This window comes from Nyctibius grandis, chromosome Z (assembly GCF_013368605.1).
Source record: "Nyctibius grandis isolate bNycGra1 chromosome Z, bNycGra1.pri, whole genome shotgun sequence".
Taxonomy (NCBI): domain Eukaryota; kingdom Metazoa; phylum Chordata; class Aves; order Nyctibiiformes; family Nyctibiidae; genus Nyctibius; species Nyctibius grandis.
The window spans coordinates 54,480,665-54,503,084 of NC_090695.1; the positions used below are offsets into that span (position 1 = coordinate 54,480,665).

General features: G+C 44.3%; 1 protein-coding gene across 3 annotated transcripts in view; it reads left to right on the plus strand.

The window, feature by feature from the left end:
- The window catches only part of NRG1 (neuregulin 1), a 111,496-nt gene extending 93,011 nt beyond the window's left edge, over window positions 1-18,485 (plus strand). For 2 of the 3 annotated variants that reach the window (XM_068423029.1, XM_068423030.1), the window contains exons 4-9: window positions 1,461-1,484; window positions 6,059-6,161; window positions 9,548-9,674; window positions 11,191-11,321; window positions 11,835-12,038; window positions 17,784-18,485. In XM_068423029.1, coding sequence (XP_068279130.1) covers window positions 1,461-1,484; window positions 6,059-6,161; window positions 9,548-9,674; window positions 11,191-11,321; window positions 11,835-12,038; window positions 17,784-18,435 — 1,241 coding nt within the window. In that variant the 3' untranslated portion in view covers window positions 18,436-18,485. The remainder of the gene's footprint in view (window positions 1-1,460; window positions 1,485-6,058; window positions 6,162-9,547; window positions 9,675-11,190; window positions 11,322-11,834; window positions 12,039-17,783) is intronic. The other variant, XM_068423031.1, reaches the window with a different exon arrangement.
- Window positions 18,486-22,420: the final 3,935 nt, after the last annotated feature.

The window sequence follows — 22,420 nt, forward strand, 5'->3', positions numbered from 1 at the left end:
TTAGTTGTATTTCTTCTTAGACAAACCTGGACAAATATTCAATAGAAACCACACTGCATGTAAAAAGTATGCAGCAATATTGGGTTAAATAGGAAAAGATCAAAAATAATGACCTGTTTATAAAATGAGAAATGTTGGGATATCCTGCTTTCTTTGAATCAGGTCTAGGGAATGTAGCTAGGAATACCAAAGATAAATAAGAGCTACATGCCATCTAGGTTTGAATAAGCAATGCATGTTTCTTCAGCATGTTTTCTTGTAAGGGCTTTCAGACAGAGTATATTCCCATTTTAAGTACCAACTTCCCATTGAATTATTTGAAATAGAAACTGCATGATATGAATGACTTCCCCTAAAATTAAATTACATCCAGGCTAGGCATCTTACCTCTAAGTAGGCAAATATACAGCAATATATATGCATGGGCATGTCATTCATTTTATTGAAGACTTAACCAAGCTTTCGACGCAACTAATGTATATCGTTAGCAGTGTTCATGTAGGCATGTAATACTGGCTCTTCAGGAAGAGACCTGGATGGTTTCCAACTTACTTAACCCTTAAAATGTTACTGATTGTCAGGAAAGAAGTGGCAATCCCCATGTGTACAAACTACATAAAAATCCTTTTGGTCAGAAAATTAGGATTGGATTTACATTTCACAAAGAAAGTGAGAGCTACAACAGTTATGGTGTTGGGCCTGTGGGAAGGGTTTCCTGGGGTACCTGCTGGGGGGAAACCTGTGTTCCTCCTCACCCCTGGCTGCTGGGGCCTGAGGGTGCTAATTTAGGCATGTGATCCATGTAAATGGCATCACCCCATTCACCCCAGGGTACACCCAGCCGGCCAGCGTGTGGTTCTGCTGAGGCAGCACAGCCCAAAGGCAGGGGAAAAGGGGCTGGCTCCTCATTTTCCAGAAACGAGAGCCTTGCTGCAGTCAGTATGCAAAGCTGAGAAGGGCTCCCACTGCTGAGCAAGCAGTCCCAGCCATCTCCAGGTCGCAACCTACAAGAGCAAGGAGCCGCGTACTGGGGAAGGGAGGGCAGTGTATGACCCATTTGCAGGGGGATGCCATGCCTTGTAAAGCATCCCTGTGCTCTCATTATCCCATCTGAAAACAATCAGCCATTTTACATGGTGTCCTCAGGCCATAGCCCCCTTCAAATCAGTAAGATCTTTAAGGGTTAATGGTTTCTGCTGTGTTCCCTGCACTATGGCTGTTCAGATCCCCCATACGTATTTTGGTGTGTAACCTTCGCAGAAGGTCCAGTCATGTAGCTTACAGAGGCGCACTTGAGCACTGCCCACGTAACCACGCGCCCCTTTGTCCTGTTTCGTAGGTGCAGACACAGAATAGCCGTAATTCTCATATGTGATTTGTTTTTGAGTACAGTGTATTGCTCTTTTCTTAAACTTTTTCCTTTTTCTTTCTTTTTTTTTGTCAACTTTCTGCATTGGCAGAGCATCTTGGGATTGAATTTATGGGTATGGACCAATCATTCCTTTTAGCCTGCAGATTTTAGAGCCTGAGAGATAAATCCCCTTTTATTTTTTTTTCTCCACCTCCCCTTTTCAATTCCTAACCAATTTCTTTATGCTTTAGAAGGGATCATACAGCTATAACAACAACCCTTGTCAAAATGTTAGCTCAGCAGAGAGATCAGCTCACTAAAATGGTAGTAGTGATAGGATATTCCAGACCTAAGGAGTTCTAGGAATTACTGAAGTAATCATAACGTAGTATACATTCAGTTTTCTGCTGTGTAATTTTGACTCGTTTTGACATTTGCTTTTGCTAAGTTCTTCTAGGGTTGCTGGCTTTTGGAAACACTAAGCATTAAGCAAAATGACTAACTAGTCTATAAAAAAAAGATAAGCTGCTATAGCCACTTAAAATTCTGCAAATATACAGTTTTGAGCTCTGGTTTCCAAGTAAAATTTTATTTCTAAACCCACAGCTAGGTAAGTAAATCAGATGCATATACATATGTGTAAATGATATGCATACATACATTCATTTCTAGGTCGGCAAATTAGAAGTCAGCTGAAAGTTATTTAGAAACTTCAATAGAGATTTACAGCTAGACTCCAGATCCTCAAGTCAGCAAAGATATTCAATATTTCTGATACCAAACTCATGTTGCACCCAACCAAGAACATTGGCAGTGGGTACTATTTTTACACTTCAGCTTAAATATAATAGAAACAGATCTTACAAGTCTTCTTCATGAATAAACTGTATTTATCTGACTAACATTTAGTAATCAGGGGTACAAATAATGCATATCTTGAATAGTCTAATGTGGAATTCGGGTCAGTTTTAGTTTGGAATCTCCTAAAATTGTCGGCAAATGAGAAGAACCAGCCAGTGATGCTTTTCACACAGTTTTAATTCATATCTCGTTAAAAATGCCCCCACAAAATGTCATTACCTTAAGCTGTGAACTGTGGAAAACCCATTACAAGTTCAAATTTTAAAAATCTCTCACAACCCAGCTTAATGTTATTATTATTATCACAAGGTAATATTAATTCTCACTCATAAGTACTAGATTGTGGCAGAAGATATATGGCTACGTTAACATATGAGGAATTAAATTAAAATCCTTTTAAAAACTGACTTGCAAATTTTGCTTTATATATGAAACTACATTAGCAGAACCAATGAAGTTCTTTTGAAAATCCCCAGCGAGCTGTAAGAAGAAAAACTTCAAAACAGAGCAAATTTAAGACCATATATATAATCAATTATGTATAAATTAGGGTGATGTGAAATTAATTGCATAATGTACATGTTTGAAAGGCTGCACATAGCAGGATTTAATATCTTGACTTAAGTTTCGTGTTGATTTGATTTTCGTAGCATTCTGCAGGGGAAATAAAAACTATTCAAACAATTTTTAATTCTTAACAGACTTAAAACCTTTTCTAAATTCTCACTGCACATACATTTCTCTACAGACTTTTCCCCAATGCTGCTATTAATTTTTTTCAAGCTAGGTTGGTGAGCACTGCAAACACAGCACTTGTTATTTGGCTGGGCGTCATTAACTGGCTCTGTAAGTGTTAACACCAGTCAGAGAGAGAGGGCAGTTTCAGGGTGAGACCCGGTATAACTGCAAGTGCCCTGTGGGAGTTCAGTCCCTGCTTCGCAAAACTCTTCTGGCCTTCAACAGAGAGGCCAAGGATCATCCTTGAGGCACCACACCGTCTGCAGAGCCGTGGCCAGGATCCCTGTCCCATCCTGGCCACTAGCATCCCCTGCCACCGGAAGCAGACCCCACAGGACACCCAGGTGTCCCCCAGTCGGCCCCTGCTGTCCCGGGCAGGGAGACCATGTCAGCCAGGAGCACAGCCAGGCTTATATGGGAGCTTGCTGGTTTGCTGGGCAAGACCTGCCTGGACATGTGTGTCTTCCCAGGCAGCCATTCCCCCCATGGCTTGAGAGAGGGCATGGCAATGCCACCATTCATGCACACCATGTCAAGCTGGATTGTCGTAGGGGCCTCATTTCGAAGAGCACAGGAGGGAATTAAGGCAATGAAAGCAGACCCAGGGTTTTACCTCTCCATGGCCCTCAAGACCTACAGTCCCAGCAGACGTGCTGGCGCGAGGAGCATTGCTCAGGGCTGCACCCACGGCCCTGCTCCTTGGCGGCACCTCCCTCCCCTGCAGTGGATGAGATCCCAGAAGCGTCCAACACACAAGCAACAAGCCTCAGCCTGCTGGCAGCTTTAGCAATGCCATCACCAGCCAGTTGCCCTGCTCATTTGCAACAGCCTCAGCCTGGAGTATAAACAACCAAGCAGAGTTTCCAGTGTTAATTAATCTTCTTCCTCCTCTCCCTTCCCCTCCAAGAAAAACGGGCTGATATGTCCTTATTCATTTTGCTTTCACAAACTAACAGCTGACAGTGTGACCAAAAAAAAAAATAATTCAAAGAATAATTCAAAGCGTTTCAAATTTGCCCCTAAATTGCTTAGCGCAATTCTCCTGTTTCCTGTGACATCCTTGTAATATACCATTTCCATGCCTAACTAATAAGTGCTTTCAAAAGGGGCAAAAATGGGAAGGGGATCAAGTGCCACTAACTAGCCTAGGCAAGGAGTTATGCTGTATGAGAAATCCTTTCACACTCTGCTTCAGCCTTTTTTTTTTGTCCCCAAGCATTTCTTCACTCTGTTTTTTCCAGTATCAAGCATGCTGTGCCAGGCCTGCTGTTGACCTCTCAACCCTTTAACCTTGGCTTTTCCTGTATTTCACCTTCCTCTTTTTCTCTTTGTCCTGGTTTGGTTTGGAATTTCATCCCTTTCTTCCTTCCCTTTTTTGATTTTCTGTTCTCGGAGTTATATTTTTGTTTTCTTTAATACATTTTTGCAGCATTCTAGTTTTACCAAACTCACTTCTTTCCTCCTCCCTCCCCCCTTGTTAATAATCAGTGCTATTAATTTTGTCTGACAGTACTCATGATGTGTTTGCTGGTGTTTTGGTTTACAGTGGGTTTGGCTTGTAGAACGAATTCTTTCCATGGTAAGGTGCATTGTATCAGAGAAATTAAGATTTCTTTTTGCTTTGTGGTTTGTGGCATGGAATATATGCCCTTTGCCCACAGCAACTTTCAAACTAAATTAGATAAGCCCGGGAAACACATTGGAGGAATGACTGTTCCCTCTTCAGCAGGGAGCATTTTCTCCTGAACTGGTGTGGCATTTATGACAGCACATCATTTAAGTGCCTGAGCTTGGACAGAGGCTCCTGTCACGTGTAGGGACCATTGTGCATCTCTGTACTTCCTCATGAATTGCCCCACAGACCTTCTATGTTCATGTAAGTCCCTTCCAGCAGGAATAATGCTGGCATTTATCCCAAAGGTAGCGCGGTGCTGTGCATCTTTTATTCACTCATTTATTTTTAATTGCCTGCTGGTATTCTGACTGTGGTTGATATTGCAGTCTGACCTAAGGCCACCCTCCAGTCTGGATCCTCCAGGGCAAGTTTTCTGAACTGTCTACTTAATCAAAAATAAGACTTGAGAAAAAAAAAGAAGCTTCACACCCATTTTTATCCTAAAAGCAGGAATGCAAATCCACATCCATAAAGCATCAACACAGAACGTGCCTCTGTTTCAGCGCTCCTTACATAATGTTTCACTGGCACAGCGTGCAGCGATGCTCTCTGCCAAGCGTGAGTGAGGCTGAAATGCATGGGTAGCTTCAACCCAAACATTACCAGTTCTACTAATGTCTTTATAATAGTGAAATATCTCTGACGAACGAGATCGGTAGCAAGTCATCATCACTGAGCAAGCTGCAACTCTAGATAGAGCAGTTCCTTTGTTGGACACAAAGAGAAGCAAATAGAAACCCAGCATTTCTCTGATACAAGGCACTGCTGGTTGTTGATGTTGCTGTGTTTTTGGAGGAACACTGGAGAAAGAGTCTGAATTTTATGACCAGAGCTCAAACCTGTCTTCATTTCCATTGGTAATATAATTACAAGCCAAGCTCATGTCTCAAATGTAGAATGGTATTTTGAAATCTCTCCTGTAAAGACAACTGAGATATAAATTGACATGTGGGCAGAGGAACATTGGATATGAAAACAATCCAAAAAAGGTAATAAGAAAATAAATTTCTCTTAAGGCCTGTAAAATTGGCCTTCATTCCAGCTGTCTTTGCAGAGTAAAACTTTCAAAGCATTTGCAAATTCATGTTATTACCTTAGTGCATTGCATTTTTATTTCCAGCAAATGCTGAGCATTAGTCAATTGTGAAGTTGTTTCTTAGATATTATTCTCGTTGACTTAAACAAAAAAAAAAAGATTATTTTTGACTGTAGTTGTATGGATGATCATTTGTCCCCAGTACTATGTTAAGAGCTTATGGTGTAGTCTTGTTCTCCTTGCAGTCAATAATGAGTCTGCCTGAAGTGTGGTGGCTGTGTTTCGGTGTGGCTGTGTGAATCTCTACAGTGGTTTGTAGCATGCCAGCTGTTGACTGTGTGCTCCTTGCCTAGCCATCCTCCATGTTGTGACCTTCTCTGTTTTTGTCCCTTTCTAGAAGCTGAGGAACTGTACCAGAAACGGGTGCTGACCATAACTGGCATTTGCATTGCTCTTCTAGTAGTTGGCATCATGTGTGTGGTGGCCTACTGCAAAACCAAGTAAACTTTTCTCTTCTTTTTTATATCTGTGGTTGTTGGTCAGGGCCTTCCCAGTTGACTGTAGCTTCTACTCCTCTGAGCATAAGTTTGTATTTGGGTTTCTCCAGAGCTCAGCTGAAGAGACAAACTTGTGGCCAGGGTGCTCTGGTCCAAGCCAGATGGGTGCAGGTCTCTGTGTCCATCAGCAGGGCAAAAATAAGACAGGTATCTGAAAGGTTTCTCACCATTCAAATGTGACTTGAGTGAATTTCACTGACTTGCAATTCTTTGTCTATCACCCGTTCCAGCTGGTTTCCCCAGCTGGAAAGGAACAAACCCCGACACTGGAATCGTGTTGCTCTCCAGCAGTAAATTTTACATATCAGCCTAGTTTGTTTGTACTTGAGGCAAGATTAACAGTGCTAAAAATTACTAAACACCAAAGGCCAAAGAACAGAAAGCGAAAAACGCTCCCAATGCAAAAGTAGGCACTTAAATGCGTTCTGTGAGTCTCTGTAAATTACTGAGGGTGACTCTCAAACATGCATGAGGCACCCTGGACCATAAATTACACTGAACATCAGCAGGATTTGTGCTGCCAAAACTTCTGGCTGCTCTTATAAATCTCCCCACCAAAACACAGAAAGCCCTTATCATAAATCTTCCACGTTTGTATAAATCTGATTTACTGTTGCAGGGCCTGATTGGCAGTTGGGTTGTTGGTTTTCCTTGTAAGCCCCACCAATAACGGATATGTTAAAAGCAGGGGAGGAGGGGAATCATTTTCCCCTCAGTGAGAGTCCAGCCACACACACACACTGCTCCCACCCACAACCTTGTGCCAGTGGTCAGTGGGGAATGACCAAAATAAAGAATCAAGTCAATTACTGCTTTTAGAAATGAAAACTGGCAAGCCAGGGCAGCTGAACAATATCTTTCCTGGTCTGAACTTCATTGAAATCGGCCCAGACATCCCCATGAATTTCAACAAACATTTAGTTAGTGTCCTGAAGTATGGTTTTCTATATAAAGAGCCCCCAGAATCTATCAGGCATCTGGATGCTTTGTCACGGTTTGTCCCAGACATCAGAGATCACTGCCAGCCAGAAGCGAATGTTTTCAAACACAGCTGATGAGAGTGAAAGTGAGCTGCCAGTTTGTCGCCCTCCAAATGCAGCAGTGATGCCAGGCTGCTATATCTGAGATGTTCCCTGCATGCTCTTTCCTCCTAATAGGGGAAAACCCAGAATCCACGCGAAATCCTGGAGTGGTGTTAGGAGAACACACTAAATAAGTTGTAATGGTTTAGATTTTGTTGGTCTCCTTAAAAGAGTGACTGCTGATCAAATACTAAGGCAATATCTTCTGACACTGAGTCAGTTCAGAGGTGCTTTCTTTGCAGGTTATTTACATTATAGGAAGGGCTTCTCAGAATAAGTGAAGTACACATTAGCTTTTCCATTATTCTTTCTTCTCAGTTTCCTTGAGTAATTTCTTTTTTTAGTTAGTGTCCTTTTACTAGAGGACAAATGGCACACATGGAAGCATGCAAAATGCAATACATTGATGTCTGAAGATGGGAAGTAATGTGGTTTCCTAGGGACAGATTCCTGGGCAATGTGTGCCAGGATCTCAGACCCATAGATGATGAACTACAACTCCCTCTAGAACCCACTTTCTCTACCATGTCAGGTGACTCAGGTTGTCCTCAGCTCCCAAGGTCTCCACAGTCTCATGAAGGGGTGCTGTGAAGTGAAGTTAAACCCTTGTCTGTGTTGCTTCTCAGTCCAGACTGATCTTTGGGTAGCTGCTCAGATATCTCCTAGCACTGCACTCTCCATCTTCCCTAACCACCTGTGTGTCCTAAGATGATGCCTGTTACCCTCCAAACACAAAGCCCACATGGACCAGGGACTGTGTCTTGCTGAGACAGGAGCATTTCCAAGGTAGCTGTGTCTGCTTATACCATTCATGTGGAGCGACATAAATTAAATGTCTTCCACTATCCAGGCACATACACACAGAGAAAATACGTAAAATGCAGTGTGTCAGGTCATGTTTTCTTTGTCTTTAAGCTTCCCTGGCTATCAAGCTTCAACATATTTATTGTTTTCCCTCCCTGCTCCTTTTTGGTAAGCTTGGAATAGTCCCCTTGAGTTCAAAACGGGATTGAAAATGGTTATATCTTACACTGTCCTACTCTGCCAAAACTATCTGCACTTCTGCATACGGCTTAGGGAATTGTGTGTGTTTTATCTCTTGCCACAGCCAAGGTCATGTGCACTCTGCAGTGTGTTGGAGCCTGCATCCTCCCTTCATTTCCCTGGATTCTGTGGCAGGATGGTGGAAGTTCTCCAGTATAATCAGACAAAACTGGGGAATATTGATAAATTAAGTCTGAAATTGAATAGCTCTTTCCCCAGTTACTTATTTTGGTGTTCTATTTAGTGCATTCTGCATGGCCTTCACAGCGGCAGGTTTTACTATGCTGCAAGTTTTGTTACTGACAGCTTGTAATGATCTCCTGAAAAGTTCTCTTGAGGAGAGCTGGAAGGATTAGCTGAGGGAACTGAGGATTAACTGAGGGAGGAGCAGCTGAGTACAGGGCACAGTAAAAGCATCCAAGTCAGCTGGAGACCATGCCATTAGTACACATGGTTGCTGGATGGTTCTACTGAATGCATTAGCAGCCCTGGCATCTACCTGGTAATCATTACGTTCCAGAGTTAATCTGATGCTGCTGTAACAAAACCTTCCAGAGCTTCCAGGATGGCTGCAGGCTCAGACATACCTCACACACTCACTCACCTTGGATTTCTGGGGCTTCCTCTGCACTCTTCACTTCTTTAACACAACTGGGTATTTTGAGTGCACTGTTGAGCTAGGGGACAAATCACATAAAAAAATGCATAGCTGCCACATCACAAAGATGGTGGCACATGCTGTGTTTTCCAGTGGCCGCAAGCAAGCCCCGTGGCGAGGCCACCTGTGGTGAATGGAGAAGCGTAACTCAGTGGGCTGTCAGAAACCTGGCTGTGGCTGCAGTGCGGGTGTCAAGGTGGCTGGGTTAAAATCTCTTCCCCCTGCCTTCTAAGTGCAGCAAAGAGCTCCTCCTGAGATGGAGCATGGCTTAGAAAAGGCTTGCCTCTTCCTCGCACTTTTTCCCATCCTTCTGTGGCCTGCTGACTCCTGGAAGGGTTCCCACACGTCCTTCCCCCTCTGCAGGTCCCCGCAGCTCCAGCTGCAATTAGACCTGCGGTCTTCAGAGTTACTCTGAGATCTTGCAGTGGTGGGAAAAGTACTGGCAAAAAAAGTGATGTGATATTATTATCATCATCATCAACATGCTGAAAGGTGCAGCTGCTTTCCCTTTGTCTATTAAAATCATTTCCATGTTTCGTGTGCAGAAAGCAGAGGAAGAAGTTGCACGACCGCCTTCGGCAGAGCCTGCGCTCGGAAAGGAACAATGTGATGAACATGGCCAACGGGCCGCACCACCCCAACCCGCCACCGGATAACGTCCAGCTGGTGAACGTAGGTTTTACTGTCTGCATTTCAGCCTAGGCTGCCAGTGCCACAGCAAAGCTCGCCCCATAGCTTTTCAACTCCTACCTGCCACAGGCTGGTGACTGAATTCTCTTGGTTTTCTCCACCCAGAAACAATTAGAGACTGCAAAACATACGCAGTAAAATGAGATGTGTTTCTGCAGATGGCCAGCTTACTGGGGCATGCCACAGTGCTGCAGCTGTACCTGTGGATCTAGGACACCAAAACCAAGAAAAACACCTCAGAAAGAAATACTAACGGCTCTACAGCAGGGCTAAGTGCTGTAGGGATTAATTTCTTCAAACACATGTGTCTTGCTCTTCCTACTGCCCTTGGCCTGATGGCTGGTGAGTAGGAACAGGGGCCAACCCCCTCACAATGTGATATTATGAGCTCGGGGGTAAAAGCCTGAGTGAAGATCTCACCTGAACTATAGCAGTAGCTGAGGAGAGGGGGCTGGAGCAGATTCTCCACCAGCATCCCCCAGCCATTTGTCAGAGTGGAGCAGAGAGTTACTCTTCAACTAACCCCTTGGCCAAGCCACTTGACCTCAGAGGCCAGGGCTCACACTGCCTGTAGCGGCTTCCTCCTCTCCTCCCTTTCCCAGGGAAGCCTGGTGCCAGGAGGGAGCATTGGCTTCCTGCTGCCTCGAGCCATCCCCGCTCTCCCACTCCACCATCACTGTACAGATTCATGACAGCTTGTTGCAGGGGTGAGCCCTGGCTCTGCTAAGTCAATGGCAGCACTCCCACTGACCTTGGTTAAGGCCAAGACACCTTTTCAGAAGAGCTCAGCTTCCAATATTTCCCCTAAAAAGACCTAAAGTCATGGTCAGATTATTAAAAGAGGGAAAACCAAGAGGCAGTCTTGGTACTCTCCTCCCACTGAGGAGAATGGAGAGTCCTACCAGCAACAGCACTGGGGGGGCTCCAGATGAAAGCTGTGCAGGAGGTTGGGCACTGCACATCTGCAGCCCTGTCTCAGGAGGCTTTGGCCCATTCTGCAGATCAACCCCTGGTTAATAGGTCTGTCGTGGTGCTTCATCTGTGGGCACTGAAAATAGCCATTTCCTGCCCATATTCTTATCGTGCAATGAACAATTGCTACTGCTAACTACTGCTGTCTTCTCCATCAGAGAATAGTATTTTTGATGTATCTGGTAGTAAAGAGGGGGTTGCCTTTCCAGGTCTTTATCCATGAAGACTTCTCATTCCATTGTTAAATATGTATGTTGTTTATAGCCTGTTTGGGATGCAGACCTTTGCTAATTTCTGCATTTGTTTCCTCCTTCTTTGAGTTTAGATGGGCTATATATGCAGAGGTGTACATGAATGTGCTCAAGTGTGTCAGTGTTGTTTCTGCCTGTATTTAAGTGACAAAGTTTGTGCTTTGGCACATGTGAAAAACTGTGACTTGGCGGGGGGGGAGGGGATTGGAAATTATGTCTGCAAATGTGCTGTGAATTACAGTTTGTAAACCTGAGATTTGTCTGGTTCTTTTCAGCAGTACGTTTCAAAAAATGTAATCTCCAATGAGCGTGTCATCGAGCGAGAAACAGAGACCTCATTTTCTACGAGCCACTACACCTCAACAACACATCACTCCGTGACAGTCACCCAGACACCCAGCCACAGGTACTGGAGGGGGAAGGCAAACAGCACCTGTAATATCTGACCTATTGCTGTTGCAAAACTAAAAAGATGTGTAGAAAAACAAACCCAGAAAAATCTATGCTTGCTTGGTAGTGTTTTCATTTTAGGACTAACAATATTTGGAGTCATGTCACCTAACTAATTCTCTTTCCAGGAATTTACAAAGAGCTTTATTGACTGAATGGCATCCCAATACTGTTACAGTGAATTTTACTATATGCAGATTGCTAAATCAGTGACAGTCCTGGTGATTGGAAAGCCCTCCTTCCCTCTCCTTTAATCCACACATGCAAAATCACCTTGATGCTTGTGGATTCATACAATTCACAAAACTCTGCAGCCCCAGTTACCAACCTGAAAGTTACATGGCACATCCTGAGCGTCAATAGAGCCCTTACTTTCCCCTGGCTAAACTTCTGCTCATCTGCATTTTCCACCAAAGCACCCTTTCACACTCCTCTCCCTTCTTCTCCTTTCCTGGTTGCTGCTCTCCAGCTGGAGTAATGGCCACACAGAAAGCATCCTCTCTGAAAGCCACTCAGTGCTCATCAGCTCCTCCATGGAGAACAGCCGGCACACCAGCCCAGTGGGGCCTCGGGGCCGCCTCAATGGCATCGGCGGGCCACAGGAAGGCAACAGCTTCCTCCAGCATGCGAGAGAGACCCCTGACTCCTACCGAGACTCTCCTCACAGTGAAAGGTAGAACACACCACCTCATTGCTTTCAGCTGGCAAGGCCTGGTGTTCCCAGATGGTCTGAAAGCTTGGGAGCACAGGAGAAAACCCAGCGGTGCAGCTGTTCATGTGGGGTGTACATTTCCTCATTCCTAAAGGTGGAGAGCTTGGTAGTAGTTTAAAGTCTACCAAAAGCATTTCTTCCCTTCTTGCCTCTGTTGGATTTATTCCTAATAGCCAGCAGTTCACATTTGGATAAGCTCCACCGAAGTAATTTGTCAGAAATCTCCATTGTAAAGTAAAAATGGAACTTTGCCTAATTATCAGTTTCTTAGAAGAAGCGAGTGAGAAAACTGAGGGATTTTGTGAGACATGAAAGGTGGGGAGAAGGCAATGTATTGATCCATAGGAGGAGAGCACTAAGGATTCCTAAGCAGTATAGGAATTCTGCCGCCAGCTACTTTCTGAGGGATTCTAGCTCCTAAACTCATTATCTCCTTCAAAAATTTCCCTTGACCCTGTATTAAATAAAAGCAAGGAATACAAAGTGCAAGCCAGGTTGTTATTAAATCAGGAGTAGTTAGAAATAAAGTTGGCCAGGAGTTTTCCAACAGAGTAATTTTTTCTCTGAAGAGGCTGGTTCATCACTACCTAAGGTCTGCCTTGAAGTGTATCAGTTGCAAGAATACTTCTACTGAAAAAGTCTTCTCAGCTTTAGGCTAGAATTTTAAGTCAGGAGGATGGGATGGCCCCAGAGTAGCAAAAGAAAGACTGAGAAGAAACCAGGCATGTAAAGAGAGTTTGCTCCCAACAATCAGGGTCAGAAGAAAAGGAAAACAAAGGGTTACTGGACCAATTCTCTGAACATTGTGAAATCACAAGGGATTTGATCTCATTGGATGTCCATGATGTCAAAAATGCAGCCAGGCAATCCCCAAGGAGACCAAGTTGTGTGGGAGACAAATTGTGGTTTCCAGAAAAATGAATGCGCCAGTACAGCAAAAGGCATTTCTGTGGTACTCCCTCTGCTACACGAAGAACAACTGCTTGGCGGTGGGATAAGGCACCACGGCTGAGGGCTCTCTAAATAAGGCCTGTAAGACCACTAAGGATAGTTAACTGGCTCTTTCCTTATAACGAAGTTATCTGTTATTTACCATAGAATTTAATTTCAGGATATGTGGCTCACATGACATGGCCTCAATCCAGTAGAGCACTATAACAAGATTAACTTTTAATCGTGCAAGTAACCCCGTTAAAATCAGTGGGATTACTCACGCGAGTAGAGCTCTGCATGCGCTTAAGTGCTTTCCTGGATCAGGACCTATAGCAGTAAATACTGCATTGTCTCCTGCCTGGGAACCTCAAGGACGCACGGCCACACAGCCGCTGACAGCGTGGATTACAGCTTAGTATGTTTGGGCATCTGCGTATGAGAAGCGAAGACCGCTCGTGCTGTCTTCCCCCATTGGCTGGGATACCCAGAGCATCATTCTGATGTGAGCTGTTTAGGTTTTAGTGGGGCAGAAAGGAGCACGTGCCTTTCCATTTCGATGAGAAGAAAGAAGATATTTCATCAATTGTTGTGTTTCTTGAAGATTATTCTACAAGTGAAAAGTGGCAACATTTCTGTGATAATTCACCAGGCATTGATGGCCTAGCCTGCGCCTGAAATGACCGTGAATTTGGAATGCAGAAGATAGTTCCTTGGGCATTAAATTAGGCCTCATCTATTTTTAGCAAGCAGGAAATACATGGCAGAGTATTTCTGAGAAGGATTGAAAGTATGTGTACATATATAAGGGGCAAAATGAGAGTTATTTGTGACTAAAAATTACTCTGAAACATAAAGGAATGTACAAGCTGACAAATTACTTCCTGAAGCCATCAAATGTTGCTGTGCTGTGAATTGGTAGATCAAAGCTGTGCTCCCTCCACCCCGAGTCTCCCAGCTCCTTGACAATATCAAAATCACAGAATCACAGAATCACAGAATCAATCAGGTTGGAAGAGACCTCTGGGATCATCAAGTCCAACCATTGCCCTGACACCACCATGTCAACTAGACCATGGCACTAAGTGGTCCAGAGATGGTGACTCCACCACCTCCCTGAGTAGCCTATTCCAATGTCGAATGACCCTTTCTGAGAAGAAATTCTTCCTATTGTCCAACCTGAACCTCCCCTGGCGAAGCTTGAGGCTATGTCCTCTTGTCCTGTCGCTAGTTGCCTGGGAGAAGAGGCCAACTCCCACTTCACTACAACCTCCCTTCAGGTAGTTGTAGACTGCAGTAAGGTCACCTCTGAGCCTCCTCCAGGCTAAACAATCCCAGCTCCCTCAGCCGTTCCTCATAGGTCATACCCTCCAGACCCTTCTGGTCGCCCCCCTCTGGACTCGCTCCAACACCTCAACATCTTTCTTGAAGTGCGGGGCCCACAACTGGACACAGTACTCAAGGTGCGGCCTCACCAGTGCCAAGTACAGAGGGACGATCGCTTCCCTAGACCGGCTGGCTACACTATTCCTAAGAGAGGCCAGGATGCCATTGGCCTTCTTGGCCACCTGGGCACACTGCTGGCTCATGTTTAGCCAGCTGTCGATCAGCACCACCAAGTCTCTTTCCACCAGGCCGCTTTCTAACCACTCTTCCCCCAGCCTGTAGCACTGCATGGGGTTATTGTGGCTGAAGTGTAAGACCCGGCACTTGTTCTTGTTGAACCTCATGCCGTTGGTCTCGGCCCATCTATCTAACCTGTCCAGATCCCTCTGTAGGGCCTTCCTACCCTCCAGCAGATCAACACTCCCACCCAGCTTCGTGTCATCTGCAAATTTACTGAGGGTGCACTCAATCCCTACGTCTAGATCATCTATAAAGATATTGAACAGCACCAGCCCCAGAACTGAACACTGGGGGACACCGCTAGTGACCGGCCGCCAGTTGGACTTTGCCCCATTCACCACCACTCTCTGCACTCGGCCATCCAGCCAGTTTTTAACTCATCGAAGAGTCCACCCATCCAAGCCCCTGGCAGCCATTTTGTCTAGGAGGATGCTGTGGGAGACAGTGTCGAATGCCTTACTGAAGTCTAGATAAACTACATCCACAGCCCTGCCCTCATCTACTAAGTGGGTCACTTGGTCATAGAAGGAGGCCAGGTTGGTCAAGCAGGACCTGCCTTTCATGAATTCATGTTGGCTGGCCCCAATGCCCCGATTGTCCTGCATGTGCCGTGTAATGGCACTCAGGATGATCTGTTCCATCACCTTGCCTGGCACCGAGGTCAGGCTGACAGGCCTATAGTTCCCTGGATCATCCTTCCGGCCCTTCTTGTAGATGGGCATTACATTTGCTAATTTCCAATCAGCTGGAACTTCTCCAGTTAACCAGGACTGACGGTAGATAATAGAGAGTGGTTTGGCAAGTTCATTTGCCAGTTCCTTCATTCCTCTGGGGTGAATCCCATCCGGGCCCATAGCCTTGTGGGTGTCCAACTGGCACAGCAGGTCACTAACTGTCTCCTCCTGGATTATGGGGGGTCCACACAGCCCCCCATCCCTAACTTCAGGCTCTGGGGGCTGAGTCTCCTGAGGACAACTGGTCCTGACATTAAAGACTGAGGCAAAGAAGGCAATGAGGCAAAATGAAATAGGATAGACATTACAAGGGGTTCTTTTGCATTACCCCCTCCCTTTGTTGGATCCCATGCCCTGACACCTGTTTACGTGAGCAGAAGACCCAAGCACGTGTATTTTAGAAAGTCCTTAGCCATCTTACAGGAGAGAAGATCAAAAAACACCATCTGCACAAAAGGCTGGATTATATGATGAAGTTGGCAGCATGTAACTGGTTAGTGCTTGCTGGCTGTCTGTGGATACACTGATCCCCTTTCACTGAGCCAGCATTGTTTACCTCTTGTTGACCGTGAAGCTGGATAAATCTATTGCCTTTTAACGTTCCTTTCGGGATGTGCTAGAGCTGTATGTGTTCGGCTCCTGTGCCTCACTCAGCTCGTGGACAGCAGCTTGTTAGCACTGCCCCGTTATGGTGTGGGGGAATACAACAGAAATGTGTGAATGCACAACACCCCAGTGTGAGTAACTTGACACTGATGAAAGCATGCACAGTACACTGAACACATTTAAGTAACAATGTGTTAACTGAACCAGTTTAGCTAAAGTGCAGTGTGTCAGGAAGATGTATGTCCAACAGTGTACCACCTGGGGAAGTAGAATGGCTTCATTTTTTCAGATAATGCCTATTTTAAAATATCAAAGGGATGAAAAGCTCACTCATGGAAGGAAAAATAAAGAATTACTTCATTCATCCAATGCACAGACCTATTAATTGCCCTTCGCTCTCACTAGCAACCAACTTGATTAATTCCCATGCATAACTCCAGTTTTGTTTTTCTTTCTCCTGTTTCTCAGTTGATGTAAATCAATGTGCATCTACTGAAAGGAATTTACTACACAGCAGTTCAGGATCTGTCCCACTTTCTCTTTAATACAATAACTCTGTTTTAATCAAGTGTAATATGTGCAACTGAGTCATAGACTGGATAAGAAAGTTGGATTCATATTTATTTTAGTAATTTCAGACCCAGATAAATAAATCACTAATGAAAAACTAAATAACTTCATTGATATATATAGCCATATAAGTTGTCTTACTGGGCCTGTGTAAGAGATGGAGCTTAAAAAAATTTTAAATTTGGACACTGGTGAAATTCAGGCAGATGAACTTAGGATAAGAACAAAACCAATGCCAAACTATGCAAAATGTCATGCTGGGCACTGTGCCTTTGATCAAGAGGTTTCAGGCAGATCCTCACCTGGCATGAATCTGCATGACCTCCTAGCATCTCATGGAGCTCAGCTGATTCAAATCAGCTGAGAGTCTCACATTTTTTGTCCTCTTCCTTTGGGACAAGCTCTGTACTGGCACCTGAGCTTTGTTTTCAGAAATCACCTTTGACCATGACTCTTTCCACAGAAACTTATGAAGGAATAGGGGCAAGTTTTCCAGAGCAGTAATGAACACTAGACCAGACAGTCCTGTCTATCAGCATTTGTTCCCACAGGAGAACAAATAATGCCCTATGTTTCTTTGCAGATAGACGTACCAACCAGTGTAACTAGCACCCAAGGAGCAGATAAGCACAAAGCTGCTGGGACAGTGCTACAAATCCTTCTCTGACTACCCCCAGTGATTAAAATTAGCAGAATCTAGCTCTAGATTTTGTCCAAACTTTGCTTTCCTCCTTAGCTTGAGACAGTCTGGCCAGAAGAGGGTGAAGCCCCAAGTGGACTGTCCCTCGGTTCTCTTCCTTTCTCGCCTCCTGTCTGTTTGTGTGCACCCCAGGTTCTGGTCAAATGCTGCCAGAAGTGCAGAAGCCGTTTTCCTTTTGAGAAAATACTTGCAAATGCATTTTGTTTCTGGAAGCCCCCCAGTCTCTGAATCCCATTCCTGGATTCGTTCCAAGAAGTTATTCTGGCAAATAATTTACAGCATCTCCATGGCTCTTCTGAGGCGAACAGACCTAGAGGCTTTACCGTGCCTCTCCTGCTCTGAAACATTTTTGCCTAGAGTCCCAGAAGTCAGCGGTTTTATAGGATTAATAGCAACAGGAAAGTTTCCCTGGTAGCCCTGTGTGAGGATGCTGGGGATCTTAAGGGATCCCTGCCTTTTCCCTCCCAGCCCACATGAGCAACTGTGTTCCCATCACCGTCGCTCCTGTGCTCGCAACCTTTCCCCATCTTTTTTCTTCAGGTATGTCTCAGCTATGACCACACCAGCTCGCATGTCACCAGTTGATTTCCACACTCCAACTTCTCCCAAGTCCCCCCCCTCCAAAATGTCGCCACAGGCTTCCAGCTTGACCGTCTCCATCCCTTCGGTGGCGGTGAGTCCCTTCATAGAAGAGGAGCGACCGCTGCTCCTGGTGACCCCGCCACGGCTATGTGAGAAGTACGACCACCACCTTCAGCAATTCAACTCCTTCCACCACAATCCTGCCCACGAGAGCAACAGCCTGCCACCAAGTCCTCTGCAGATACTGGAGGATGAGGAGTATGAGACCACGCAGGAATACGAACCAGCACAGGAGCCTCCAAAGAAACTCACCAACAGCCGGAGGGTCAAAAGAACAAAGCCCAATGGCCACATTTCCAGCAGGGTGGAAGTGGACTCCGACACAAGCTCTGAGAGTAGCAGCTCTGAGACCGAAACCGAAGATGAAAGAATAGGCGAGGATACACCATTCCTGAGCATACCGAACCCCATGGCAACCAGTCTGGAGCCGGCCGCTGCCTATCGGCTGGCTGAGAGCAGGACTAACCCGGCAAATCGCTTCTCCACACCAGAAGAGTTGCAAGCAAGGTTGTCCAGTGTGATAGCTAACCAAGACCCAATTGCTGTATAAAACGTAAAACACATAGATTCACATGTAAAACTTTATTTTATATAATGAAGTATTCCACCTTTAAATTAAACAATTTATTTTATTTTAGCAATTCCGCTGATAGAAAACAGGAGAGAAAAAAAACTTTTATAAATTAAATATACGTATGTACAAATGTGTTATGTGCCATATGTAGCAATTTTTTACAGTATTTCAAAAATGGGGAAAGATATCAATGGTGCCTTTATGTTATGTTACGTTGAGAGCAAGTTTTGTACAGTTCAATGATTGCTGTCCCATAGTATTTTGCAAAACCTTCTAGCCCTCGTTGTCCTGGCTTTTTTGTGCACTGCATTATAATGACTGGATATATGATTTGCAAGAATTGCAGAAGTCCCTCTCGTTGCTTGTTGTAGAATCCCCAGATCAAAAAACCCTGTAATGTCACTCCCACCCTACCCACCCCACCAGAAAAACACACACACAGAGAAAAAAAAAAAAAAGAGAAAAAAAAAAAGCTGAAAAAACCAAAAAAAAATATTTTCTTCTATAAGACGTTTTATTTGCTTTCCGTATATGAGATGCGTTTTGTCTGCTCTCTGCCAGCCAAAAGGTTTGCTTCTTTGAGCACTGGGATAATAGTAGATCCGACAGCATGCTACTATTAATTACAGCAGGATAACAAAAAAAAAACCACAAAAAAAAAAATCAAAAAAAAAGCCAACCTGCATTAAATAATGTTACCTATAGAAAGAAAGTAATACTGTGATTTTAAATCAAATATATTATTAATCAGAGGTCAGCTTATAATCACTAGGAGCTGCCATTTCATTATTTTCCAGATATTAATTGTTCTAGTTATCCCTTAGAAAATGGGTTTAGGTTAGCTGAGGCTTTGAACTCAACACTCTGTTAAAAAAAAAGAAAAAAAAAAAGAGAAAAAGAAAAAATTAAAAAAAAGATTTCTATTAGTTTCAGTTAATGGGGCAAATATAATGGCAGATATCTGTAACCAAGCAAGGAAGAGATCTAGCTGGAAAATAAATGCCACTAATAAAAGTGCGATCAGTTTTCACCTCTACTTTAAAATGTTGATTACTAATAGATGATTTATCCTTTTTTTTCCCTCTCAATTTTCTCCCTTTTTTTCTCCTCCTCAGAGAGAACCCTGACAAGCTTCTAGCAATACCTTGTTAGAGTTGCTGTTGGAGCAAGGCTTACTCTTGGACACAGTAATTACTTTCAGGGAAGAACTGATTTGCTGAATGATTAAGAAGTATAGGCAAGTAGGAAGGACGCAGTGGAAGTATGGAGTTCATTTCTGCTCGCCTTTGTTAACTCCATTATTTGGGTGAGAGAGGCAAGATTGATGCAAAACCCATTTATGAAGGCAAGCACACCATGTGGGTTACAGCCGTAGTGTATGTGGCTATTTGATATCAATGTTCATGTAGCCAGTGATGGCCTTGAAGTCTTTTGCTAGTAATGAACAAGGATGCTGTCAGTGCTGGAGCGGTTGCATCCATTCAGACAGAAGCAAATGGCCTCTTTTGCACTGAATTCCTATCAGTTTAGTCAGGGTCACTCAGCCTCTTCTTTTGATTTTTGTTGTGTGTTCAGTTGGCACAGCATAGACTCAGGATTGATGTGGAAAACAAATGTTTTTCCTAGACTCTGGGGATTCTGAAAAACATATGTTCTACAGGTATTACTGGACTCTAAATAAGAGCCATGTCAAGAGAAAAAGAATTTTAGCCAAACTACACTCATCCTTTGGGCCACATACTGGTCCCAGTTAAATGAAGATAAATAAGTCAAGGAAATTTTGTGATGTAAACCTGAGGAACTAAAGTCCCGACTCAGTATTGTTCAAGCATATGCTTATGCTAATCCCAGCAAAAGTTATCTTCAGCATGTGCTAGACTCCTATTGATGCATCCAGCGCATGCATGAAGTTAAGCATGCGCTTAAGAGTTTTGCTGAACAAGGTGTCCTATTGATTTGAGACCTGAAAGCAAAGTCTAGTAAATGAAGGTGTTTATCAGGATGATGAAAACCAGTGAGTTGCTCACTGTATAAATCAACCACATCACATTAGTAAGAACATGGGTGAGTCTACCTGACAACCAGATTCAGCAGAAAAAGAACAAAAAAGCCTTAGTATAGCAAGAATATGATGACAAAGTTGTAAACTAGGATGTTGGTGGTAGAAGCAAAAGGCTAGGAAACTAGCACAGCTTTGGGCTACGTGGTAGCTGAAATAGCACTGCTTATTTGAGAAGTCTATGGGAGATGGCAAAGTTTGTCAAACATACTGTCTAGACTTAAGTCCCCTTTGCCATTTTTTCCCTAGCTAGCATGTACTTGAACACACTTTGCCTTTGCAGACCAGAACAAAACTTCTCTACAAATTCTAGATAACCATACACTCATTTTCATCCCTTTAGTCATGCCTATTTATCTGCAATGCCATGCAGCAGAACATCCACCTCCCCAGTAACTCTGCAACTCACTAGTACAGAGAGCCAGCTGGGCTTTCCTGATGCAAACCACTGGTTTCCAAAGGATTTGCACTGTTGAGTTTCCAGAGGCACTTGAAAATCTGTCCTTTCAGTAAGGTATCTGATATTGCAAAGATCTTACAGGACAGACAAGACAGAACAAGGATGGCAGAGGAACAAGAGATTTGCCCAAAAATCACCCGTTTTAGTGGCAGAATAGAGATTGTAATACAGGTCTTCTATAATCTCCTCCAGTATAGATCACCCACAAGGCCAGCTCTCATTGAAGTGTCTGTGATAGACCAGACAGATTAATCAGGATGGAAAGGGAACTTGCCTTGAAGTGGGGTAAATTATTTGACTACTAACACTGTTATTATAGAGAGCCAGTATAAAACAAAGGAGCAATTGCATGCTTGGGAGCTGTATATGTGAGATTTATTCGGTATGGGTCTAGGGGAAAAAGTCACACCTCTTCTGTTGCAGTGCCTCAGAGTCAAAGTGGTGTGAGTCCCTGCTCCTCCTCCCCCTGGTACATATAGTAGTGTGTTGCAGGGTAAGCATGAAAATAGGCTGAGGGCTTCACATGGACCTAAGAACAAGAAAATACAATTGGGGATATGGCTGCCTAAGCCCTTAGGTCTTTGGGGAGAACCCAGCCTTACAGCACAATTCATGCAACAGCGAGTTATGGGAGTTGCCCTGGCTTGGCACTCACAGAAGTGGAAGTGGGATGCAGCCCCTCACCTCTGGACTTGCTTTTAGCACACTGTGAGGATGCTCCGCATCAGTCAAGTCCACACCCCAAAGTCAGCGTGGCCACAGGTTCTGCTGGCAGGCTGCAGCCAGCTCCTGCTGGCCAAGGGGCTGGAGACTGCAGCAGCATGGAGCAGAGCCAGCAAGTGCCTATGGGAAAGGCCAGCTCCCCTGTTGGGGATATTCGCTTCATTATCCGGACCTCTGAGCTAGGCAGTCCCAACACACTTGGGCCATCACTGTGTAACCCTTGCCAACTTACAGCTGAAAGTCACGGCAAGGAGAAACATACTTTGAAGAGGGGGGAAATATTCCAGTGGTGGCAGAGTTGTTCCAATTGTCCTGGTTTCTTTCCATGTCATTTAACCAGAGCTGTGAGTTTTCCTTGTGTACGTGTTTATAAGCAGGAATTATTCCAGGATAAAAGGCTTCCTTCAGGGGTATATAGCTGGAATATGTTGTGCACAACCTGGTACAGCCTGCCTGTTCAGCTGGTGTAAATCATTAAAGCTCCACAGAGGTTCTCATGTAACAGAGAAAAACCTACTCCCTCCTCTTGGCCCATCTATTCCCTTCCTCACTTGAGCCACCCCAACACCCCCAGGTTTAAGAGATCAATCACTGCCTTTATCAGGGAAACAGGAAAGCTCCTCTTTCCAGTGCTCCAAAACAACAACGCTGCATCTCCCTGCTTCTCTCACACACATTTCAAGCAGTTTCCTGAGCATCCAGGATAGCAAACTTGTGTC